Source organism: Macrobrachium nipponense, chromosome 3 (assembly GCF_015104395.2).
Source record: "Macrobrachium nipponense isolate FS-2020 chromosome 3, ASM1510439v2, whole genome shotgun sequence".
Taxonomy (NCBI): domain Eukaryota; kingdom Metazoa; phylum Arthropoda; class Malacostraca; order Decapoda; family Palaemonidae; genus Macrobrachium; species Macrobrachium nipponense.
The window spans coordinates 112,805,923-112,832,735 of NC_087202.1; the positions used below are offsets into that span (position 1 = coordinate 112,805,923).

General features: G+C 46.7%; 2 protein-coding genes across 5 annotated transcripts in view; both read left to right on the plus strand.

Annotated features, from left to right (window-relative positions):
• The window catches only part of LOC135221975 (uncharacterized), a 50,258-nt gene extending 44,722 nt beyond the window's left edge, over window positions 1–5,536 (plus strand). For all 4 annotated transcript variants that reach the window (XM_064260060.1, XM_064260061.1, XM_064260063.1 and 1 more), the window contains 3 exons: window positions 2,142–2,313; window positions 3,319–3,587; window positions 4,074–5,536. In XM_064260060.1, the coding sequence (XP_064116130.1) occupies window positions 2,142–2,313; window positions 3,319–3,587; window positions 4,074–4,492 (860 nt within the window). In that variant the 3' untranslated portion in view covers window positions 4,493–5,536. The remainder of the gene's footprint in view (window positions 1–2,141; window positions 2,314–3,318; window positions 3,588–4,073) is intronic.
• Window positions 5,537–9,470: 3,934 nt separating this feature from the next.
• The window catches only part of LOC135221976 (craniofacial development protein 1-like), a 95,633-nt gene continuing 78,290 nt past the window's right edge, over window positions 9,471–26,813 (plus strand). The window contains exon 1 of the mRNA XM_064260064.1: window positions 9,471–9,704. Coding sequence (XP_064116134.1) covers window positions 9,647–9,704 — 58 coding nt within the window. The 5' untranslated portion in view covers window positions 9,471–9,646. The remainder of the gene's footprint in view (window positions 9,705–26,813) is intronic.

Here is a 26,813-nt window from a genome sequence, read left to right on the forward strand (position 1 = left end):
AAGATAAATTTTGCAGCAGTCATGTGTTTCCTACAGAGCGTCTTGGATAGAATGGACCGAGAAACAAACAAACAAAAAAAGGTAATAAATATGGCCTGGAAGCTCGACGTAGCCACCCCTTTTCTGCGGGACCGTTAGTGGAGTTTCAGCGTACGTTATTATGCGCGCGTGACGAAACGAACATCTCTCATTTGAAATCACGCGATGTAGGACTAAGGGAAGCTTTAGTTTTCGCTTGTGTGCAATTATGGCGTTCATTGTCTTGAGAGTGGGAGAGAGCGAGTTCGGCTTGGTTTTATATGGCATGGAATCGGCGACCTTGAGAATTGATGCTCTGCTGGGAGACCGAACACTGAATTCTTAGTGCGAGCGTCCTGAGGTCATCGCTCTCTGGCTGAGCGTCAGGAATTCTCCTTCAAGAGGCGTCTCTCTGTAACACCGGTATTTCCTTCGTGTTAGACCTACGACACTATTTCACAACGAAGAAACGAAGCTTGGTCAGTTTCCCAAATCGACGTGGTCGCATTATGTTAGTTTATGTGTTGGGTTTGAATTATTGCACTTCAGAAATACGCATACTTATTTTTCCCATCAGTAGCGTTATTATTCCATATGAGTTAAAATGTTGAATTCCAATCCAATATACTAGGACGTAGTCTGCTGCTGGAGAAGTGTACTTGAGGGCTAGTGCGTAAATTGTGGTACGGCATAGTCAACTCAGACCCATGTGTACTTGTGGACGCGCCCTTATCAGCTTAGAGTAGACGAAGCCCTTTAATTAAAATGTCGTTATTAAAGTTATATTAATATTTCCAAATTCTATAATATTTCCTATTTTATGTACCTGTTTGATAACAATAGTTTCGCCTTTAGTTATCGTAGTTGAAGCTTTATAATAGTGATGAAAAATATATAATTTTCCGTCTTGATAATTATGTAGACTGAAACGATTCAAATTTCTTTACTTTAAACAGGTCCCATGTTTTGGCTAATGGGATTACACAGCTTTGGAGGGAAATCCAAGTTCCGTTTTGCTGACATGGTTATTGTAATATAAGGATTCGTACGCACGGGCAAGGTTAATTGCGTTGCAATGCCTGGCTCCTAAGTTGACCGTTAGTCCTATGAACTTGGCAGTCCATGCAGGTAGGCGCCAGTGGATGCAGTGTCAAGATCCTGTAAAATATTCGCGATACTGTTGCTGTACTTTGTTATTAGATTTTTTATTACCGGTGAATATGGGTGTGAGTTTGGTAGTTAGTCGTACGTAACTATTTTTTTTTTATCATCACAAATATCAAACCAGATCTATAATTTAGTATCGAAAAACTTTTCCTTTAGAATAACTTACACCAGGGGGGAATTATAAATGTTAAGTTCATCTGCTTCGTTCATGATTCGAACTTTTTGACATTGACCATTCAACCAGGCCTGGAATATGTGTGTGTGTGTGTGTGTGTGTGCGCGCGCGCGCTAGTAGTACAATGAACTCTGTGCACACGTGGGCAACATAAACCTTTGCGGAAGCGTGGCGTATACGGAATAGACAGAAAAGAAAAGACGCTATGAAGAATACACTTTTGAGCCTAATTCTGAACGTTGTGGTTTCGTTTTTCATTTTTATGTTGTAACTTTTTATATTCCAGTTTCTAAATTAGATGGATCGTCCAGATTGTCTTTCATGGTAGCTTTTGAATATAAGGAAGCATAAGTAGAATTCTGTTTCCATCAGTTCTTTTGAAAAAATAAGTTTTCCATTTTCGGTGCTGTCTTTAACAGTTCAAATCAGGCTGTTGAATTAATTATACGCTTTAAATGCGTATAGCTAAACGTTTTGTGTTGCTGTTTTGTTGTTCAGTGCCTTCCGGTAACTGGTGCTGTAAGTTGGAGGTATCAAAATTTTCGTTTCTTTTCTTCCCCCTCTCCCCCCAAAGTGGGTAGTGCCTTCAGTGCACCTCACTTGGTGTACTGTAGGTATTACTTTAGGTCCTTTGCAGCGTCCCTTTGGCCGATAGGCTGCAACCACTTTCATTCCTTTTACAATACCTCCAGTCAAATTCGATTCCATCTTCCACCCTTTCAAGCCCCAGCGCTTTTTGGCCTCCGTTTCATATTCCAGTTTTCTCTTTTCATTGACCCAGATGAGGAGAAGAGACTTCTGAAGAAAGAGGGAATCACACTGCCCACTCACTACCCACTCACCAAGCACGAGGAGAGGGAACTGAAGCGCATCCGGCGTAAGATCCGCAACAAGATCTCGGCACAAGATTCCCGCAAACGCAAGAAAGAATACATCGATGGACTGGAAGACAGGTGAGTGTTATGATTCGGTTCATTTCAGGGCATTGGCCCAGTATTCTGGCAGACAGACAGGGTTGCATATTGTTACACTTATCTTGAGCATGATAATAAGATCTGGAACCAAAGAACCCGGTTGTTTCACGGGTTTAGTAGTTAAATAACAGACTCACTGGGAAACTGGAGTACCACTGTATTACACAGAAGTATTTTTCTAATTTAAGCCGTTTCATCAAGAACATGAGATTTACCAGAAGCCTCAAAATAGTTACGAGCAAGTAAAAAAAAATAATATTGACAAGTATATAACTGACAGTCCCACATTCCCATTGAGTGCATCCTTCATTGCATCCTTCATTGCACTTGAAATTATGCTACCTAAGCACGGGTTTTCACAGCTAACCCGTAAGAGTAAAGAAGAAATAACTTTCTTCATTTGTTTGTATATGTTTTAATGGAAGTTAAAACTGAGTCATTGTAATGGATATAGGTGCCAGTTGAAATATTTTGTGGTTATTGCTTGGTACAAGTGTTGTAGGAAAATGAAAATTATCATAAGTTAGAATATGTTCTTTTGTGCAGATTATACATTGCATTTCAGTACAGCTAGTCTTCTATATACAAACTTTCTATTTACTTTCAAAGATAAGACTTTACATGGCCACACGGCATATGGAATATACAAATAAATTTTTTGTGTGTTTTTCATCGAAACTTTCATGCAAAGTAAAGATTTTTGTTTATTGTAAGTTTATTTTATCCACAAATATCAAATTCACTTCATAGTTTTATTGCAGTGCAGTACTAGTACGTATATGCCATAAGCTAACTACAGTGCCAGATGCCCAGTCTTACTAACTTACAAACCAGCTTTCAGAACAGAACTTGTTTGTATGTACGTATTGGGTTTTTGCTTGTCCTTTGCACTAGAAAATCCGTGAATTTTTTTCTGAGTTTTCTTTGTAGCTGGATGCTCAGTCAAGTTAATGTGTAAAGAAAACCCTCCTCTCTTTCTTTCAGAGTGAAAGCCTGCACAGAAGAAAACCAACAGCTACAGAAGCGTATCCGTAGTTTAGAGGCACAGAATGAGTCACTGCTAGTGCAAATGAGAAAATTCCAGAATGCTGTCATAGGCGGCAGTAATAATGGACGTTCCCAAGTGCATGCCTCCACAGCGCTTATGATGTTAATACTTTCAACAGCCCTCTTTGTAGTCCCATCTCTTAGACAGGATACCAAAGTTTCAGATAATGAATTATCTTTGCCTTCAACTAAAATATCAAATCCAGGTAAGAATGCTATAATACTTAGCAGTATTATGAGTAAAGTATTTAAAAAAGAAGTCTCATAATCACAAGTCATTAAATTGGTGAAGAAATTCACACTGTTGTAAGTAAATATGTATACACTATGTGGTATTACATATATAAGTATATGTACATACACATGCACAGTGAGAGGTTTCTAGAACCTGCGCGATTCTACCTTATCAGTGAGTCTGTGAGATAGATAAGGGGAATCGTAAGCTATTGCATATATTTTTAGATATACGTACATTACTACTATTTTTACATTTACATCAGTGTGGGTTTTTCCACTAATAAAGTGTGGAGTGCAGCATTGTAGCACAGTATATTTGAGCAATATAATATCTGAAATTTTATAAGTTTTGCCAGTTTGAGTTCTTTAGATGCGTTTGAATTTCTTGGGTATCTTATATTTAAATAAAGCATAGTTGAAACTTGTTTTTCTAAAAGATGATTGTCTGTTTTTAGGTCATCGTACTTTGTTGGAAGCTGGCAGTGGTGCTATAGTCCCCAGTACTCTCGAGGCTTTAGAGACTCTTGATGATGAAATTGCTTCTGATTTAGACAGCCCATTGGTTCAAGCCCTCACTGACCACGACTACACTCCAGCTACAAAGCGCCAACGTACACTCTCCAAGAACAATGGATACTACGTCCCACCACTCGATGACTTTCCACCACAGCTAACCAAGACCGATTCTGGCGGAGGCTTTCCACCAGACCATGGTTCTGGCAGTAAGATAGCAGCCAGAATAATGGATGCAGTTGTGGATCATTCTGTTAATAATTTTTCAGACCCGGGAGGAAAGCATGCCAACCCGCACACTGTTGTGGTCAACCTTGGGAAAGCTCAAAAGAGACTGAGAGATGATTTGGAATTGGAGTGATGATTTACTAAGCATAAGGTGCAATATAATTTAATCTAGGTGTTCATCACCAGAGATGGGTGTATTCAGTTAGGGTCATTTATGTACCCAGTGAAGATTACCCTGTGTGCTGGGTGGGGGGAACCTGTCACAGCCACAGTCGCTGCCACTACCCTAAAACCTATCCAGAACGTTGGACTGGTCTAAGCCATCTTCAGTTTCTCAATTGGAGTCGTTCTGTGTCACCAGGGCAGTATGTATTTTACTAAACTTTTGCAAGTTAGATGTTTCAAAAGGCTAAGGGGAGATGGCTGGCTTCTGCAGACTCGTGGTATATTGTTTAAGCTGCACTGTGTGTGGGTGGTTATTCAATCCCTGTAGTATAGTCAGGTGAAGGCTGAGAACTGGATGAAACTGGGCCTCGAGTTGATGCCCATCCAAGGTCAATGGGAAGTCTTGGAGTAGATTGTTAATGCCGTCATGGGTTTTTTGCTTTGCTCTTAAGTTATTAAGTACACTTAAATTTTTTGTATAATGGAAATCTTTTTATTTTCAAGGAGTATTGGGTGCTGCTTTTGAAGAGTATGGCATGCTGTAGCATTTATTTTTTTAAATTTGTTAAAGATTACAAAAAGACTTTATGATTCAGGTGTTGAAGAATTTTTATCATTGAAAAAGATTTTTATTAGAGTAGTAGTTTATTTGATTTGATCAGAGTATCTGTTGCTGAAGAAAGGAGTTATTTGATAAGGAGAGTATTTTATCACTACCAGTATATTGAATTGTCCCAGGTTACTAGATTTCAAAGGTACATGGTATTATAGTTACATTTTTCACTTGTTTTTCCTGTATAGACATTTCATTTTTGTACTTGGTGGTATGCAGAACTTTTTTTTTCTTGCTACTCCCTACTATTGTAGGACCAATGCCATGGTATATCATATTCATGTTATCATTTCATTGTTTGTTAAATTAAATGACATTTCACCATCATGTGCTAAGGAATCATATTTTGTAGATAAAATTGTAAAAGGAAATAAAATATATTTTAAGCCAAGATAGAAAGGAGTTTTGTATCTTATAATGAAGGGTTTCACTAATGAAATAGTTAGTTATAATATCTAGAAAAAAAAAACATGCACATGAATAATTACGTTTGCTTGAAAGGTAACTAAGAAAATCAACATATTTTGTCCTACTGAAATCTTTTTTGGTTGTAATTCTGTACAGTGTTCTATGTACTCATTGTTGCTGGCAAAGAAAGTTTGATGGTTAATCTTATACTAATTGCAGAAATATCTAAGTTAGTTTTGGTGACAACCTTGATCTGATTTAATGAATAAGAATCACACTTCTTGTTCCATTAATGATGAGCATCTTGACTAGCATTTAGTGCCATGAACTGCTCTCAGTTTATTGATACAAAGGATTTAAAATTAGCAAGTGAAATACCCTGTCTCAAGTTACTCTGTTACCTGCTTTCATCAGCATTGTCTGTACAAATGTTATGATACAATATATCCTGTCAAGGCTAGTCATTCGTATCAACAATGAACAACGAAAGGTATATGGTAAACATTAATGTTTTCGAAGTTGAAAGTCAAGTGTAAGAAAGGCCAATTCAGTTCAAAAATAGTAGCAAGGCAGATCATAAGACTTCGTAAAACAGCTGCTCCAGATAGTATATGCTATAAAGTCATTCTATGGAGTATACCTGTATTGGAAACCACCTTGTGTCTTTTGCCAGAAGCCCTGGTAAATATAATGAACTGCTACAAAGCAAGTTGTAAGGTTTAATTACCTTAAAGTGATCCATTAACCATTTGGCCATTGAAAGCGTGAGTTGGAAGAGGACTGCAGTCTTGACAGTAGAGGAAAAGAGCCAATCACTGTCACGTCCTTCATGGATGTTAATGTTGGTGTGATGATTGGGTACAAAATGACTTGCAAAGAGGGATAATTTACCTCGATGATGGAGAGTTTGCCAAAACATTACTCAAAAGATTTCAGTGTGGACACTAAAGCAGAGACAGGGCTGGGGGTTCAAATCACTTTCGTTGAACAGATAAATTACCTTTGCTGTAAATGTCCCAATACTTGACCTTATAGCCTACATTTCATGATCAAATGTTCGGTCTCATTTTGTGAGAAGAGGAAGACATCTCCAAAATCTAAGCAATATTCAAAGCTTCAATGATTAAGAAAATTATTTTAAACTTGTAAAAATAAACTTTTTGGAAACTGAATTGGCAATTAAAGTTGACAAAGGAGGGTTGGGATGTTAGGAAATATGTTGTGAGCAATGACAAAGTTATGAATAAGAGAGGTGTATCAGTCTATGACAGACAATTGTAGTTCAATAAAAACAATGAATCTTGCTACACACAGCCTTTGATATTCTGAGTTCTATAATCAGTAGTAGGTAAAGTTCAGGTTCAAAATATTCTTGAAGAAATCACATAACTTGAATTGATAAATATTCTCTTTAACCAACTGTAAGGTGTGTTCATTACAAACACAAGGTTCCTATTGTTTTTATGCATGACCCAGAATAGTCACACAAAGAAATATTCAGTTTCACAGCTTGGGTTCTGTTGTTAAGCTGTTTTCAGGAAATCAATAAAGGCTGAACCTTAACGAGCTCTAGTATACTACCTGCTTGCTTAAGGAACCCTGAAAACTTGTACCATTCAAAATTTACATAGAAGAAAATAGAAGAGAAAAAGCAATAATTAACAAAAGACAAAAATAATGAAAGTGAATGGTTAGCAAATACATCCGTAGTTTGAAATTGGTACGGGCATAAAACTAGCAAAATTGTGTCTGAATAGTTTTATTTAGAGAATTATCCTTATCTTTTTCATATAAACGTTTTTTATTCTTGGGACCACATGACCTTATAATTAATTTGAGACAAAAATGATTTTAGGATTACAATTCATATCTTGATGATAATTAAATTTAACAAAGCCTACAGGAAGAATTAAACAAAATATCGCAAGTATAGTAACTTACGGAACTGCAAAGTGATCTTGCGAGAAGCATGTGTTAAACAACAAGAGGAGGTCTAGATTTAAGATTTGGGACCTTGCAGGAAATAAGGGGGAGCAATTTAGGAGGACTGTGCGAGAGATGACTGGAAAGGGGGTACATAGAACTGGATTACACCAGGGGTCAGTATTAGGTTTTTTTTTTTTTTTTTTTTTTTTTTTTTTTTTTTTCTTTTTTTTTTTTTTTTTTTTTTTTTTTTTTTTTTTTTGCTGGTTATGGATGTGTTTAGTGAAGAGATCAAGAATGAAGAGCCGTGGGAGGAGTTTTTGTACGCCGATGATCTGGTGATTACTGTTGAAAATGAGGAGGACATACAGAGAAGGGTTGGAGAGTGGCAGGAGTCTTTAGAGAAGGGTGGATTTAAGGTGAAAGCGAATAAAATAGGGGTTTTGCTGAGCAGTAGGAAAGATAGAGACAGAATAGTGATACAAGAAAGAAGAGGCTCAGTTATAAAACACGGAAAATTTTAAATACTTAGGATCTAATTTAAGCCGAGGTAGGGTGTGAGGCTGAAGTTAACTATAACTGTTTTTTTTCATCTGTCCAACTGCCTGTGGTGTTTTTGTATGGCAACACTGCGTCCCGGGCTTTAGATAGTTACATTCAGCTTACATTCAACGATTATAATAATATCCTATTTCGAATATTAACGGTGTAATTCGCATACAGTAAATTATTAAAACACTTTTCAGTTGCAAATGTACGCCCAGATATCCTTTTATTTACCTAAAACTTACACATAGCGTAACTATCTAAAGCCCGGGACGCAGTGTTACCATACAAAAACACCACAAGCGGATGGACAGATGAAAAAAAATAGAGTATAGGATGAAAGCGGCGTGAGGGAAGTGGAGGTAGCTGGAATAGTATGCAATCAGAAAATCCCAACCAAGCACAGTGATAAGACCATTGTTAATTCGTGGATCGGAAACATGAGCCCTAAGAAGAAAAGAGAAAGTAAAGCTTGAGAGAACAGAGATGAGAATGCTGAGTTGGACTATGGGAATATCTCTGCTTGAGACATTGGAAAATGACGAAATAAAAAAGAGTATGTTTAGTAAAGATTACAGAGGTAATAAGAGAGTCACGATTGCTGTGATATGGGCATGGCTTGAGTTTGTTTGTATGGTGTTTTTACGTTGCATGGAACCAGTGGTTATTCAGCAACAGGACCAACGTCTTTACGTGACTTCCGAACCACGTCGAGAGTGAACTTCTATCACCAGAAATATACATCTCTCACTCCTCAATAGAATGGCCGAGAACCCGAGATTCGAACCCGCGACCACCTAGGTGAGCAGCAAACGCCAAACCAACCACGCCACTGAGGCGCTCGGCAGTCGGCATGGGTTGAGGAAGGATGACGAGGAGGGAGTGAAGATGGCTTGGAAGGAACCTGGAGTCAAAGAATTAGATGGCAAGATAAAGTGAAGGAAGATATGGAGAAAAGAGATGATGCCTTGACAGAAAGCAGTGGAGAATGCGCATCAGGTAGCCGACCCCTTAATGTAGAGATAACGGTTGGAAAGAAGACAAAGAAGAAGAGAGTAATTGACGTAGACCTAAACATTATCGAAAGAGATGAAAAGGCATCGTTCAGCGCAGAGAATATAAAGAATAAGGCGTAATTTTTTAAACCTAAATATCACAGCCACTCCATGAGCGTCGTTAAAATTTAGTTCCAGTCCCATGGGATGAATGTTAAAACCAGGACCCTGGTTAAAACAAACAAAAGGTGGTTAAGTCTCGGTAACTGTTTGCAAACAAATTTATTATGATTTTCTTAAAAAGCATTTTGAGTGGATTTAAGAGACCAGCATAAAAACTCTAATACCGAGTTGTGGTATTAAATATAAATCGTATCCCAGTATGAATGCTTCACCCAAAAGTACCCCAAATCAGTACAATACGCAAATAATCGAGGAGCCGTTACAGATGCAAGGCTGTACCAAGCTAAATTAACAAAGCACTGAGCTGAATTGTGGCGTGCCGTTTCGAGAGCTTGTATTCGTTTATTTGATTGAGCAAACGGGAATCCAGATTAATTTTGGAAGACGAATACGTTGTCTTGAAATAGTTTACTATTATTTTGTCATTTCCGCAACATAATAAAAAGGTTACATCATGCTTCAGGAAGAAGATTTTGAGTCAGACACCAGCGATGAAGATTTTGTTCCCGATGGTAAGACCAAGGACAGCTGATGTTAACTACCGCAACCAAGGCCTAAACTCCACTGTAATTAGTAGTACCTACTATAGCCTAATAAGACTAATATACCAAAGTGCGTTGTTGGTCTTGGGATAGGGTAGTGTAGCCAAACACTTTTAGTATTATTGGTAACTTGTAAAATGATACCCTAGCCTATACTAGTAGGCTACCTGGCGTTTAGGTACCTACCTAGTAGGTACCTCCTACTAGCTACCTAGTATCTACTAGGTAGGACCTACTACTAGCTCCCTACTTAGGTTAAGTTACAAACATTAGGTAGCCACCTATCCTGTTTTGCACTAGATTTTACAGTTGATTTACTAAGTATTACCTAGGTCTGCGTTGGGTATTTATCTGGAAATTAACATGTATGGGGAAACACCAGCGACTACCAACCCTTATCACGGTGGACAGGTCTTATTCACTTGATATTTAAATGGTGAAACAAGAATACAATTACAACTCCAAGCATACCATTCAAAAGATTGAAGTTTCGTCAACATAATGTGATAGGCTATAGGTAGTATGAAAGCCCCAGAAAACCTAAACTAAGCATGTGACGCTCTTCGTAAAATATGTTTTCAAGGCAGTTTTGAAATCCAATATGGCGGCTACTGTGTGGATGTACAGGTTCTGATCAGTGACGACCACCATCTTTCCCAGCCTTCCCAGCACTCGTTTGAACAATATTAGCATGTATACTATGTAGCGTTTATTGATCTTACTCAAGATTGCAGTTGTAATCAGCACAATATAACAACATTTTGTTGCCTATATTACTGAAAGTATGAAACTTTTTATTCCCGGGGTCATGGTTTGAACTGAATTCATTTTTACCTTGTAATCGGTGGTTTTTATCCTTACTGCCATCACAACTGAAACTCCACAGTGCTTATTTGATTGTTATTATACACATTTTGGTCTCAATTCACTCCACATTGCACTTTAAACAAGTTGCTGTTCCTGGTTCCCAAGCGCGCGCGCCACAAACACAGTTACGAACAGCAGATGACGAAACTGCAAATTGTTCCGATACGTAATACAAACCATCGGTCCTTTAACAATAGGAAGTAGCTAGCGGCAGCTGGAACGGTCGTAAGCTTCGAACAAGGGGAGAACGGTAGTTAACTGCTTGTCCGATCGTCGCGCGGCGGGTGCGCGACTGGGAGGTAAACAAATCACTTTTGCTTTCGGCCGCGGGTGTGAAGGACGTGTTCGTCATCGCTCTCTCCCGCTTCATCGTCGTATGCTTTGTTTATATTGTGTTTCTACTAATGGTTTGTTTGACTTGAAAATGAAACTGTAAGTACACTGTTTTCATTTTCATTACTTAATTATGAACCCTTGAATTATGTCTCGGTGCCGAGGGCGGGCGCGCTCGCGCCGAGTCATGTATTTGGGCGAAAGGGTGTAATTGAAAAATGTAAGTACTTTTTCATTATATTTTTGCCCTGTGCGTTCGTTACCGAGAGTGTGATTGCGCTCGGCACGAACTTTTAATTTTGTATAATAGAATGCAATGAAAGTGGATTCGCAATTGCAATATTCTTTTCATTTTCATTTATTGATTGCATGAATGAATCTGGATCAATTTTCGTTCTTACCCGGGAATTGATCCTTATCGATTTATGTGAATGAAATCAAGTGCAGTAATCTGTTTCATTTTCATATATATTTTCTGATAGCATCATATTGGATCAAGTTTCCTTCTTACCCGGGTGGGAATTGATCTTTTCTCCTTTAAGTTAGAAAGTGAATCGCAAGGGCGTATTCTGTTTCTTTTTTCATATTATTTTCACTGCTGTGCGGGGTGGGGGAAGCGAAGGTCTGCCAGGAAGTCGTCGGAAAGCTCTCCGCCGCGACTCCCTTGGTAGCCGATTCTTCGTCTCCTTCCTCCCTGCCCCCCGCTCAGCTTCTTCATTGTATTTTGTATTTGGGGTCTGCCTTGCGTTCGGGGTGGGGCATGTCTTCCCCCCGTGCGTGAGGGAACCCCTCTTACTAATCTATATATGTTACCGCAGGTGCTACATCCGTGGGAGACGACCTTGGATGTAGATGTAGATCCTCACGAGGTTTGTACTCGTTGTCGGGGGCGAGAGTGCTCCCGCAACGAGCCCTGTGTAACGTGTATGCATTCGTCAGAGGCGCAGTCGGTGCTGTACGAGGACACAAGAAGTCATCGGAAAGTCCAGTGACTCCTTTGGTAACGGACGTCCAGTTGTACTCGGGGTCTTCCGTCCGCTCTGGGTGGGGTTCTCTCCCCAGGCGCGAGGAAGCCCTCTCCTAACTAACCCGACTGTTGCTTCCGCAGGTTTGCCATCAGCGAGGACGACCTGGAACAGGTGTGGTAGTCGCTGGGACTGCAGGGGTTGATTCAGCGGTTGGCGGGGTCGGCAGTGGTCACTCATGATACGGTAACCACTACAACAACCACAATCTCGACACCAGCATATGAGATGTCACCGCACCTGGTGTACACACCACATGTCATGTCGGTAACACCCACGGCTGCAATCCAGAACCAATTTCCTGCCGTGCCAATCAGGACGGTGCCACCGCCACCTGGGTTCTTTGTATTGCCGACCCCGGACTGCCGCTGGCCAAAGAGTACCCCCCTGGACCTGCCGCCAGTGCCGAGGATGACGGTAGCTGCCGACAGGACGCCTGTCTCTCCGTGGTACCTGCCGTGCCTGCCTACCTGTTGCTGTCCCAGCCGCTCATTCCCTTTCAGATCAGGTGCCTGCTGCTCATTCACTTTCAGATGTTCCTGCTGTTCCTGGACCTGTTCCTGTTGTTCCTGCTGTTGGTGATGCTGTCACAGTCTCAGGTCTTTCCGGACAGGTGCAGTCGGGCCCTGTTGCTCCGGCTCCCTCCTGGATGGAAGACCTGACGTCTGTCCTGCGGAGCCTGGCGAAGAAGAAGAGGAAGAGGAAGAAGGGTGTCGTCGTCGTCTTCTCGTCTCTTCGTCGTCCGCTGCCTCTCCTTCCCCTTCGACTTCTAAGGCCAAACAGCCGAAGAAGAAGAAGGTTGCCTCCTTCCCCCCTAAGAAGACTCCTTCGGGATCTTCTAAGGGCCGGCCTCGCTCAGGCGAGCTGGGAGCTCTTCTGCTGGTCCTCCTGTTCCTTCGGAACGGGGCCCGTCGCTTCTTCTGCAAAGAAGAAGTCGACGGGACCAGAGGGCACCAGCCTCGGCTGGTGCGTCCTCAACCTGGTGCTAGCGGGTCTGCCGCTAAAACCAGGTTCCGTCTCGGCCGCTTCTCGTCGCGAGAAGCACCGAGTGGACGCTCTTCCAAGAAGACCGTCCAGCCAAAGTTTTGACGCCCGAGCTCGCTCGCCGTCAAGACAGCGGCGCGGAGCAGAAGACTGGCGAGAGCGTGCACACAACTCTCGCCAGGCCAGTGGACGCTCTCGCAGCGATCAACTGGCTGCTCGGGCTAACGTGACGGTCGCTGATCAGCCACGGGTTGAGGCGAGGAAGGAGTCCCCGCGGCCGCCGGGTACCAGCCACGGCTGGTACCAGCGACTCGACGCGCCGAGAGGACGCTGGCCGGTCTCGACGCGACACAGAGGCCTAGCAGGTCGTCCCCCCAACCCGTCCGCCGCTCCCGATGGGACCGGGCGAGACGGTGACCAGCGGCAGCTCGCCTGACGCTAGAGATCAGGTCTCGACGTTCTCAGCCGAGCCAATCGCCCCAGGCGAGCGGTAAGGCTAGGCCTGCTGCTCGACCGTACCGCCGCGGGGTTGACGATCAGCAGCAGCCCTCCACGCACGCTGGTCCTGCCAGCGAGCGAGGGGGGAGCGTCAGGTCTGCCTCTCCCTAACGGGTTGAGGCGAGGAAGGGGTCCCCACGGCCGTCGGTACCAGCCACGGCTGGTACCAGCGGCTCGACGCGCCGAGAGGACGCTCGCCGGTCTCACCGTGACAGCGAGCTAGCAGGTCACCTGACGCCGCTCCCATCGGGACCGGGCGGAGACGGTAAACCAGCAACAGCTCGCCTGACGCTAGATATCAGCGTCGACGTTCTCAGCCAAGTCTCTCGCCTCAGGCGAGCGGCAAGGCTAGGCATGCTGCTCGATCGCCACCGCGGGTTGACGATCAGCAGCAGCCCTCCAAGCACGCTGGTCCTGCCAGCGAGCTAGGGGGGAGCGTCAGGTCTGCCTCTCCTGTACTTCAACCTCCTCGGGCTACGCCGGGAGGAGCGGGGTACCTATGAGTGATCGCGAGAGGTGCGTCCGCTCGCGACCCCGCTATGACGCCGTATGGCCGACCAGCACGGTGCTAGGACCGACCATGACATACGCGCAATTAGCTGGTAGGCGACCGTCAGGGGTCTGACCGCTCTTCCTCCTTCTGAAGGACGAGTATCTAGGGATCTGTTCTTGTTGGAGGGGACTGGACGGTCTACTCCAAGCAAGACGCGGTTACTCCCGAGATACAGAGGAATTTGCAGAAGTCATTAAGCTGATTCGTCAGCATAATGACCTGCGGGAAGGATTGCCGCTCCCACCAGCAGAGCCCACGTCTCTGCTCGAGTCGTTTTGGGGCCCGAGAGGGAACCCAAAACCGACGGTGGGTCTGCCGCGATCGGAGCTTGCCGATTCTGTCTCGAACCAGTGTCCCTCTCGTCTCCGACAAGAAGGTCTCTTCACAGTTGCTGGCCGGTCGATCAAGCTACTTCCACCTCCTCTACTGCGACAGCGGCGTTTTCTACGTGTCTTCGGACACCGTATTTAAATACTCCTTCGGTCCTCCTGAGAGGTTTCGACCTCGACGAGGGACTGGAATGAGTCGGAGGACGGTTCGGCTCTCTCCTGTCAGGTGTCGATCAGCCCACCCAGACGTCACAGTGGCGGCGACCCTTACCTACAGTGAGAGTTCGTAACCCTCCGCGGGAAAACGTTTCTCCTGACGATACGTTTTCCCAGACTCTGAGAGGCCATCGCCGCAAGGCGATGGCTGATCCCTACTCTTCTCCAACTGCTAGTTCCACTGGGAAGGCGAGCGAGTATCCAATTCCTTCCCCATTCCCTCTCTCCTTACGGCTACGAGGGAAAGGGGAAGGATCCTACAAAGATTTCTTTGTAGGATCCCACGTTCGGGACTGCGCTACCGGGGGGACCTTCGGGTCCTACCTGACGTAAGCCCCGGTCGTTTTGATTTTTGGAGGAATCCTGCTCCATTCTCGATTTCTACGGGAATCGAGAGGACCACCAGCCGATATCGTTTGACGAATTCGGTGGGGTTTCGCAGACTGCTTAGAATTCTACGGAATTTCTAGCGCATCAGAGTGTTCGAGTTTTTTCGATCTTCAAACACTTACGCGAGACCACGGTCCAAAGTGAGCGAGACGAGAATCCCCGATATGTTACACGATAATCGGGAACCTCGCCTATGCTCGAATTCCTGGAATTTCTAGCATTGTGAAGAAGACTGCTGCTGAAAGAAACTATCTCACAGTAGGCGACCAACCTGGAATAGAGGGAGATCGGACGGGAATATCCAGTTTGGCTTGAACTATCGTCTTAAGTATTCTGTTCACCATTGAAGCTTTCCTTCGAGGAAGACTTCTCCTTCACTCTCTTTGATAGAGAACGAAGGTGGTCGATCTCCAATCCTTATTTTGTTTTCTTGAAGGAAAGAATTTAGGATGGAGATCGTTGTTCAGAATCCTACCAAATATACTACGTATATTAACCTCGCGACATGATTCTGCTAAGCAGTTGAATTGTCCGAGGGCTAGCGCATATCCTAGTTATTCTACGGATTGCGACTTAGACAAGAAGTAGTAATTCTAATTTTGAACTGCAACTCGGGGTTGCCTGCAACCTCCCAGGAGTTTTTCAGTTTCAATTTTATATACTTATGGTTTTGTCACGACAACACCATTTCAACTTTTATATTTACCGAAATTCGTTTTCGCCTTAAATATAATGCCCACCGAGCATATCTTTTATGCTCGGTAGTATCTAGCCGAACGCATTTTCCTTCGTGGAATAATGGATTACCCTGGCAACTCAGGATGACGAGTCCAGCAGGCTCAACCACTGCGTATTGAACTGCCTGATAGCAGCTCAGTATCAGCTGGGCCTCCGAGATTCACGGTCATGTATGTCTCTCTCTCCCCTGCTTGATTGACTACCGAACCGTATCTCTGCCTAACAATCATGGACTTAGGTCTCTGATTAACGGGGATTCTCGCAATAATGAAGGACCATCTACTGCGGTGACGCTAGATTCCTCATCGCCTTCGACATTGCGAGAATTTTCAACAGAGATATCTCTTGGACTCTTTCATCTTTCTGTTTACCGCACGGTAAACAGAAGTCTGTACAAGTCTCCCGCTGCATCGCACTGCGATAATGCGAATGATTTTCAGACATCTGAGTTTGTCTTCAAAATCTCGTATTCGTAGGTGTACAATTGTTCATTGTTCAACCCGAATTACAAGATGTGTCAGAAGACATCGCCTACTCTCCGACCTGACAGCTCTACCTCCAAATGTTCAGCCCATGAGAAGCAGTTCTTCAGGCGGCTTTCACCTGTTTTGTTTTTTTTTTCATTACCTTCCCGAAGAACGCCCCGCTTTCATTGCACACCGGACAGCAATGAAATGGCGGTTAGCGTTTTCAGTCATTTGTAAGCACAGGTTATGAATCTTGAGATCCTTCTCTCGATTCATATGTGAAGACGTAGGTTGCATTCAATATCTACCTTCGTCTTCAACGGTACATAGTGTTGTTTCTCCTTAGCTGAGATTCAACAAACATGAGAGGTTTTACCTTCAGGGACCTCGGTCTCTAGAAGGCAATTGACTTTCGCCTGTTGGGTACATGCCTTAAGAGAATCATCACCTCGCTGTCCGGCATTGGTGACAAACAAATACATCATTTGTTGTCTATCGGCATAACCCTTTAAAGGCGAAGGCACGTGACTTACTCGGATGCTTTGACAAACTTGCCTCCTACCGAAACGCAGTCAGTCGGCAGCTGTCAGAGCGCCCGAGTCAGTTACGAATTACGCTATTGACTTAGTTCGGTTACACAGCAACCATTACTTCGTTTAATAGCTTGTCACAGTACCCATACCATTGACACCCACCATAGAGTGTCGGTGTCCTATCCACTACCGAGAACTTCGCTGCATGGGGATAGGAGGATGCGAGAGATTTCGTTGCTAACGGACAGACCAGTATGGGTACTGGACATCACCGAAGTAGAGAAGAGGGATAGGTCATGCGACTATTTCCTTCTTTTCCTCTGAGGAACTGCATGACTTCTCCTGCGAAGTCAGGCACCCAGGGGATGGGGATCCGTGACGCTCGATTTCGTACCGAACTTCGTAGCGAAGACTCAGAACCCTTCAGTCCCTGACGATTGGTTCGAGTCGTTCACAATCCCCTCCCTAATGGACTTCACCGCCTTCGATGCGAAGGAGATGCTGCCTTGTCCACAAGAACTTCTCCTTGGCGCAGGTACTGAAGGCAGGGGTCTGGTCCAACCAGACCACATGCCCTTCCTTCTACCTTCGGGATATTGCCCACAGGTCCTTGGATCTTTTTTTTTTTTTCTTTTTGGGACCGTGGTGGCTGCTCAACACGTTGTGTAGCGAACCCAGTCCCTCGCAGGCTGAACAGCATCGAGTCCTGGTGTGACGTAAGAATGGATGGTGAATGAGAGTGTGACTGGCTCCTCTTCCCATCTTTTTCTTCCCCTCTACCTGTGGTTAGAGGGACACGGTCGTCACCCTGCTGGATAAGGACAAGATGCAGGTGAGCTACTCAACAGAGCCCCATCCTATCCCTTTCACTAGGGATAGGAGCGTATATCCACCACTTCCTCCAACAAGGGGGAGGAAGTGGATGCCAGCTTGAGACAACCCATACTTTATGTTGCCTCTTGCAAACAGGAACAAGTTCTTGCTTGCTGGTACGAAGAGATACGCTTGCCTCTCTCTTAGTACTCGGCCCAGAGGTCTGACCATTGATCCTGCGGTGCAACACACCGAATCAATCGGACAGAGGCTTGGATCCTCCCTCGCTCTTACGACCCAGGGAGGCATTCCCAGGATGGACGAACACCAGTCTGTTCATCAAAAGACTCAGATTCCTCCCACCAAGAAGTGAGTCTTCCTATGTTTAAAGGACCGATGGTTTGTATTACGTATCGGAAACAAATGACAATTTGTCGAAAATTGCATTTTTCCTAACTATACAAACCTGAGGTCCTTTACATTATAGTCCCCCTCCTCATGCCCACCCCTCACTCTGCGTATTTTGCATGGGCCAAAAGCAAAAGTGATTTGTTTTACCTCCCAGTCGCGCAGCGCGCGACTGTCGGACAAGCAGTTAACTACCGTTCCCCCCTTGTTCGAAGCTTACGACCGTTCCAGCTGCCGCTAGCTACTTCCTATTGTTAAAGGACCTCAGGTTTGTATAGTTAGGAAAAATGCAATTTTCGACAAATTGTCATGTTTTATTCCCTAAATTGTTTACTTTACTTGTTATTTAGTTCAACTTTACTTTGTTATTTAAAAATTTTAATTTAATTCATGTATATTATCCCTTTTTTGCAACCAAATTACCCCCAAAAATTACAGATATTTCTAAAGTAGATACAATCCAATGTTTCTAACGTTTTCGTACAGCTGGCTGCCGAAAACCATAGAGGAACGACTACGGATAAGTGGATTATATATATTTTTTTTTGCTTTTTTGTTTTTGCTAGTACTTTTCATTGATTTAAGTCTATATTAGTAGTATGATATGAAAATAAAATTTTCTTGATCTTAGATGAAATTTTTTTCAATTTTCTTCTATTGGAAAATAAAAAGAGTATAAAAACAGTTTGTTCCGATACGTAATACAAACCATCGGTCCTTTAACAATAGGAAGTAGCTAGCGGCAGCTGGAACGGTCGTAAGCTTCGAACAAGGGGAGAACGGTAGTTAACTGCTTGTCCGATCGTCGCGCGGCGGGTAAACAAATCACTTTTGCTTCGGCGTGTGTGGATAGGACGTGCTCGTCATCGCTCTGCCCGCTTTGTCGTTTGCTTTGAGTATCAGCCCTCTTTTTCCTAGTGTGATTGAGAGTATATGTTTGTAAGTACTTTGGCATTTCTTTTGTTCATTGAATAATGAGTGATCAAGAAATGGAGATTTCGCCGCGCCCTCCAGCCGCCCGTAGAGTGTGTCCCGGGCTGGAGGGGCGTAGATGCGGCGGATTCAGATCATTTGTGGATGTGGATCCACATGAGGTTTGTACTCGTTGTCGGGGGCGAGAATGCTCCCGCAACGAGCCATGTGTAACATGTATGCATTGGTCCGAGGCGCAGTGGGTTCTGTACGAGGGCAGGAAGAGACTTAGGCCGCCAAAGAAGTCATCGGAAAGTCCAGTGACTCCTTTGGTAACGGACACTTCGTCTTCTTTCCTGCCCCCCGGCCAGCCCCCACATTTCGCGCCTTCCCCTGCGGGGGGGGTAGCGGAGTCCTTCTCCTCTCTCGATCCGTCGAGTGTGGAGGAGGGCGCCCGCTACCCGGACGTCCAGTTGTACTCGGGGTCTTCCGTCCGCTCCGGGTGGGGTTCTTCTCCCCCCAGGCGTGAGGAAACCCCTCTAACTAACCCGACTGTTGCTTCCGCAGGTGTGCCATCAGCGAAGGACGACCTGGGACAGGTGTGGGAGTCGCTGGGACTGCAGGGAGTGCCTAGCATACAGGGGTTGATTCAGCGGTTGGCGGGGTCGGCAGTGGTCACTCATGGTACGGTAACCACTACTACCACCACAATATCTACACCAGCATATGAGATGCCACCGCACTTGGTGTATACACCACATGCAATGTCGGTGACACCCACGGCTGCAATTCAAAAACCGATTGCTGCCGTACCAAAGAGGACGGTGCCACCGCCACCTGGGTTCTTTGTATTGCCGACCCCGGACTTCCGCTGCCGCCCCAAGAGTACCCCCCTGGACTGCCGCCAGTGCCGAGGATGACGGTAGCTGCCGACAGGACCGCCTGGCTCTCCTGTGGTACCCTGCCGTGCCTGCCGTACCTGTTGCTGTCCCTGCTGCTCATTCCCTTTATTCAGATAACGCGCATGATGTTCCTGCTGTTCCTGCTGTTCCTGGACCTGTTCCTGTTTGTTCTGCTTGTGGTGTGCTGTCACAGTCTCAGGTCTTTCCGGACAGGTGCAGTCGGGCCCTGTTGCTTCGGCAACTGCCCCGGCTCCCTCCTGGATGGAAGACCTGACGTCTGTCCTGCGGAGCCTGGCGAAGAAGAAGAGGAAGAAGAGGAAGGTGTCGTCGTCGTCTTCGTCGTCTTCTTCGTCGTCTGCTGCCTCCTCTTCCCCTTCGACTTCTAAGGCTAAACAGCCGAAGAAGAAGAAGGCTGCCACCTCCCCCCTAAGAAGACTCCTTCGGGATCTTCTAAGGGCCCGGCTCGCTCAGGCGAGTCGGGGAGCTCTTCTGCTGGTCCTCCTGTTCCTTCGGGAACGGGGCCCGTCGCTTCTTCTGCAAAGAAGAAGACGACGGGGACCAGAGGTGCACCAGCCTCGGCTGGTGCGTCCTCACCTGGTGCTAGCGGTTCTGCCGCTAAACCAGGTTCCGTCTCGGCCGCTTCTCGTTCGCGAGAAGTACCGAGTGGACGCTCTTCCACGGGAGACCGTCCAGCCAAAGTCTTGACGTCCGAGCTCGCTCGCCGTCAAGACAGCGGCGCGGAGCAGAAGACTGGCGAGAGTCGTGCACACGACTCCTCGCCAGGCCAGTGGACGCTCTCGCAGCGATCAACTGGCTGCTCGGGCTGACGTGATGGTCGCTGACCAGCCACGGGTTGAGGCGAGGAAGGGGCTCCCCGCGCCGGCCGCCGGTACCAGCCACGGCTGGTACCAGCGGCTCGACGCGCCGAGAGGACGCTGGCCGGTCTCGACGCGACAGAGAGCCTCCTAGCAGGTCACCCTGACCGCCGCTCCCGTAGGGACCGGGCGGAGATGGTGACCAGCGGCAGCTCGCCTGACGCTAGAGATCGGTCTCGACGTTCTCAGCCGAGCCTATCGCCCCAGCGCGAGCGGCAAAGGCTAGGCCATGCTGCTCGATCGCCACCGCGGTTTTTGTTGACGATCAGCAGCAGCCCTCCCACGCACGCTGTCCTGCCAGCGAGCGAGGGGGGAGCGTCAGGTCTGCCTCTCCCGTACCTTCAACCTCCTCGGGCTATACCGGGAGAGCGACGGTACCGAGGAGTGATCACGAGAGGTGCGCCGCTCGTGACCCAGCTATGACGCCGTATGGCTCAGGCACGGTTTTAGGACCGACCAGAACATACGCGCAAGTAGTTGGAGGCGACCGTCAGGGGTCTGTCGCTGTTCCTCCTTCTGAAGGAGGAGTATCGCGGGGACCTGTTCTTGCTGGAGGGACTGGACGGTCCTACTCCACAAGACGCAGTAACTCCCGAGATAACAGAGGAACTTTGCAGAAGTCATTAAGCTGATTCGTCAGCATAATGACCTTGCGGAAGGGATCGCCGCTACCACCGGCAGAGCCCACGTCCCGGCTCGAATCATTTTGTTTTGGGGGTCCCAAGAGGGAACCCAAAATGATGGTGGGTTACCGCGATCAGAAGCTTGCAGACTCAGTCCTGGATCAGGTGGAGAATCTCGTCTCAGGACGGGAGGACTCGCTAAAATCCGGACGGTCTTCTAAGCTGCTTCCTCCCCCTCTCACGCGTCAGAGGCGATTCTACGTGCCTTCGGAAGACCCGATACGCCTCCTAAACAGGTAACCCGGAGTTAGCGAGGCTGACTCCAGGTGTGTCCCTGCAGCAGCTCCTGTCGGAGAACCTATGGTTCTCGCAGCAGGAGGCACTTGCCCTGGAATCTACCGCTATGGCAGCGTTCCAGGCAGTCTCTGGTTGGATTTGTGGTCCCTCACAATATCCAAAGTTGCGGCCGACTCCGGGAGTTCTGCTCTCGAAGACGACGCTTCTTTTAGGAGACTGTGCCAGTCTGGAGGAAGAGCGATTCTCTTACCTCGCCCATCAGACTGCCTAAACCTGTGGGCCAACTTGGTTCTTCGACGTAGGGACGCAGTCCTTACCCGAGTGACCAAGGGGGCCCGGGCGTGAGGCGGCATCGGGCTTCGAAATGGACCCATTAGGAGTTTCCCCAGCTCTCTTTCCCGGAGAGATGGTGGACGCTGCGGTGGAAAGGCGGCGCACTGACGACCAGTGACCGCTTAGTTCACCAGGCAGTCTCGAAGGTTACTGGGCAATCTCGAGCGACTGCGGCCAAACCAAAAGAGCTTGGCTAGCGCTTCCACGGCGGCGAAGACGGTTGCACCGTCCAAGCCCCGTGCGAAGACTCCTGCTGTTTCAACTTCTGCTAGAGGAGGCCGTAACCAGCCCTCCTCCCAGCCCTCCTTTCCCCGAGGAGGTGGTGGAAAGAAGTCGAAACGAGGAGGGAAACGCTAGGGGACGGCGTTCCCCCCTCACCTGCTGCCGGAAGTGGGGGGGTGCCTGGCGAGCCATTGGGCGACTTGGTAGCGCTACGGCGCCGAGAAAAACTGGATAGTAGACGTCCTTCGGGAGGGGTATCTACTACCCTTCGAGTCTCGGCCCCCCCTCATCTCCCAAACCGGTCATCTACAGACCTATGTCCGGGATCAGCAAAGGACACGCTCTTCGACAGGAGATCAAGACCATGCTGGCGAAACGAGCTGTAGAAATCGTGGAGGACCAGTCCACCGCGGGCTTTTACAGCCGCCTCTTCCTAGTGGAGAAGGCATCGGGGGGCTGGCGTCCGGTGATACGACTCTCTCCCCTGAACCGCTTCGTTCGCACGACGCGGTTCACGATGGAGTCGGCACGCTCGGTGCTCGACTTGATCAGGGGGAACGATTTCATGCTTTCAGTGGACTTGAGGACGCGTATTTTCAAATACCCATCCATCAGTCCTCCAGAAAGTACCTCCGCTTCATCTTCGACGGGACGGTGTACCAATTCAGGGCACTTTGTTTCGGTCTCTCAACCGCCCACAGGTGTTCACGCGAGTGTTCACTCTGGTGTCAGCTTGGGCCCATTTCGCACGGGATACGTCTTTCTGAGGTATCTCGACGATTGGCTAGTCCTGGCGAGCTCCCGCTCGCAGTTGCTACAGGACAGAGATCGACTCCTCAAGTTTTGTCGCGATCTGGGGATCGTGTATAAACTACGAGAAGTCCGATCTCGAACCCAAGCAGGAAGATGAAGTTACCTGGGTATGCTGATAGACACGGTAGCAGGGCAGGTCTTTCCCCGCAGACTTGCGTATCAGCAAATTCAGGGAGGCAGCCGGCCGGTTCCTGTCTCGGCAGGAACAGGCAGCACAGCAATGGCAAGTCGTGATTGGCCATCTGTCGTCACTCGAGAAGTTAGTCCCTCACGGGCGTCTTCACCTGCGGTCTCTCCAGTGGAGGCTAAGGGAGAGTTGGTCTCAGGCCGAGGATCCTCCTTACTTTCCCGTGGCTCTCACGGACAAGGTGAGGCAGGACCTAGCCTGGCGGCTCGACGACAAGAACCTCTTAAGAGGAGTGCCCATACGCACTCCCCCCCCGGAGGAATGCTTCTGTTCTCAGACGCATCGACCGAGGGATGGGGCGCACACCTGGAGGAGTTGCTGACTGCAGGTGTGTGGGACCATCACGAAAAGCACCTTCACATCAATGTCCTGGAACTCAAGGCGGCGTTCAACGCTCTCCGAGGAGTTTCAGGACCGCTTGGTGGGACACTCAGTGTGTTGATGTGCGACAACACCACAGTAGTGGCATATGTCAACAAGCAGGGGGGGCTAGTGTCTCTTCCGCTCCATCAGTTGACGGTGCAGGTGCACGAGTGGGCCACGGCTCACTCGATAGAGCTGTCAGGCACGCTACATTCCAGGCAAGAGGAATGTAGTAGCGGACAAGCTCAGCCGTCGGGATCAGGTGATAGGGACCGAATGGTCTCTACACCAAGACGTGGCGGAAAGGCTCTTCAACCTGTGGGGGCGGGACGGTCGTAGACCTGTTCGCCACCCGGCACAACAGGAAACTTCAGGTTTTCTTTTCAGCCGTGCCGGACCCATGGGCAGCTGCAGAGGACGCTCTCCAACACCCCTGGGACAACCTCTTCGCCTACGCCTTTCCTCCCTTCTGTCTGATTCGGAAAGTGATCAGTCGAGCGCTGGTCACTCCCCAATCTCAGAATGATCCTGGGTGGCTCCCAAACGGCCTCAAGCCGTTTGGTATCCGGACCTGCTGGCTCTTCTTGCAGACGCACCGAGAGAGCTACCCAGTTGGCACAACCTTCTAGCCCAGCCACACGTAGAACGGTACCACCAAGCAGTCCAGTCCCTTCAACTTCACGGCTGGCTGTTATCCACCATCTCTTGCGAACGAGAGGCTTTTCTCGTAGCGCAGCAACAGAGATGGCTGGACACGTCCGACAGTCCTCTGCAGCTGTGTACCAGGGGAAGTGGGGCCGTCTTCTGTGGTTGGTGTCGTAGACAGGGTCTGTCTCCTCTCAGAGCCACTCTTCAGCAGGTAGCGGATTTCCTCGTGTTTCTTCGCCGGAGAGAAGCTCCTCTCAGTACCCACAGTTAAAGGATATAGAGCCGCCCTGGCTCTCGTCCTAAAACTGAGGGGACTGGACATCTCGAATTCGTTCGAGATCTCCCTTGCTAATGAGGAGCTTCGAAAGGTCTTGCCACCCAGGGAACTCAGGCCCCCTGCGTGGGATGTGACTCTCGTCCTTAGGAGTTTGACTCGAAGACCCTTCGAGCCACTCCGAGAGTCGTCAGACAGGGATCTGACCCTCAAGACCCTCTTCTTGCTGGCCCTGGCATCGGCGAAGAGAGTAGGGGAAACTACATGGTCTTTCTTATGATGTTAAACACACCAGAGGCTGGGGATCTGTGACCGCTCGATTTCGTCCCGAACTTCGTAGCCAAGACTCAGAATCCGTCGATCCCTGACGACAGGTTCGAGTCTTTCACGATCCCCTCCCTTCTGGACTTCACCGATAATGATGCGGATGAGATGCTGCTTTGTCCTGTGAGGGCGCTACGGCGCTATCTGAAGAGAAACTCGACACTCAGCCTGAGTGTCGACGCCTCTTCGTTAGCACTGGGGTTACCAAGAAAGAAGTTTCCAAGAACACGCTTTCTTTTCTGGCTACGTGAGGTGATCAGGAGAGCGTACGAGGCTGATGATAGCGACGACATCCGTACGCTCCGACCGAGAGCCCACGAAGTCAGAGGTATCGGACCCCCTCCTTACGTTCCGTAAAGAACTTCTCCGTGGCGCAGGTCCTGAGACAAGGTGTCTGGGCCAACCAAGACCACCTTCACGTCCTTCTACCTTCGGGATATTGCCCACAAGTCCTTGGATACTTTTTTTTCCTTGGACCTGTGGTGGCTGCTCAACAGTTGTGTAGCTTACCCGAGCACCCGAGCAGCAGAACAGCATCGATTCCTGGTATGACTGGGAGAAATGAATGTGCGAATGAGAGAGTGACTGCTTCTCTTCACCATCTTTCTCTACCTCTAACTGTGGGCAGAGGGATACGGTCGTTACCACGCTGGAAGGGAGTCAGATGCAGGTAAGCTATTCAACAGAGCTCCCATCCTATCTCTTTAACTAGAGATAGGAGTGTATATCCACCACTTTCTCCAACAAGGGGGAGAAAGAAATGGGATGCCTACATGAGACAAAACCCATTACTTTATATTTTGCTCATGTACAGGAAAAAGTTCTTAAACAATGCTTTGGTACAAAGAGATACGCTTGCCTCTCTCTTAGTACTCGCCCAGAGGTCTGACATTGATCCTGCGGTGCACACCCCGATCAATCGGACAGAGGCTTGATCCCGTCCCTCGCTCTTATGACCAGGGAGGCATTCCAGGGATGGACGAACACCAGTCTTGTCTCCAAAGACTCAGATTCCTCCCACCAAGAAGTGAGTCTTCCTATTGTTAAAGGACCGATGGTTTGTATTACGTATCGGAACAAAATGACAATTTGTCGAAAATTGCATTTTTCCTAACTATACAAACCTGAGGTCCTTTACATATAAAAGTCCCCTCCTCATGCCACCCCTCACTCTGCGTTATTTTTGCATGGGCCCAAAAAGCAAAAGTGGCCGCGGGCGATGATCGGACAAGCAGTTAACTACCGTTTCTCCCCTTGTTCGAAGCTTGGACGACCCCGTCCAGCTGCCGCTAGCTACTTCCTATTGTTAAGGACTCAGGTTTGTATAGTTAGGAAAAATGCAATTTTCGACAATTGTCCATATTTGCCTTCTGCATCATATAATAATAAATAAAGTATTTAGTTAATAATCTAGGTTAATTAATTTGTTTTCACATATATACTACATTATTGCTTTAATGAAAATAAAGCCTTTTTGATTAAATTTAAGGTTTGTACTTTAAAATTACGCAAGGTTAGGTTCCAGACCCCCATGTGCAAGTGGAAGTTTTGTGTAAGTTTGGCACGGTCTCTTAAATTGCTAATAAATGCTTACTTCTAGAGTTTGAACGCTAAATATGACCCTAATCATGCTCCCGAAGTATTAAGCTAACTTTTAAATGAAATTAAAGTTGCTGTAATTTGATTTAAAAGTTAGTTTAATACATTACCCTTAAAAAAGAAATAACTGGTTATTGTAAAAATAGTTACAGGAACTACTACGTTCATATGTATCCATTATCTTACATATACTAATGTTACCCCTAATTCAAGGGATGCCATTTTCTTTTTCCCTCAAGAGTAAAAGAAGTTTTCTTTACATCACTAGCTAAACTTCATAAGTCTTATAATGAAGGTAGGTATACAATTCAGTGAAATAAAGAAAACCTGTATGTACATACATAATGTTTGAAGAGGGTGAAGTTAAAACTCAGTCAATTTAAAATCATATACTAGTGTGAGGGCTAACTATGAGAAAGAGAGAGAGAAATACGTACGTCATGTGAGGTAGAACTCTGGAGGGGTATCATCTTTAAAAAGTGCGAATGGGATCACATCTTCAAAAAGTATATTTTCTCCAAGGTTAAGATAGTAATTTTCACAGAACAACAAC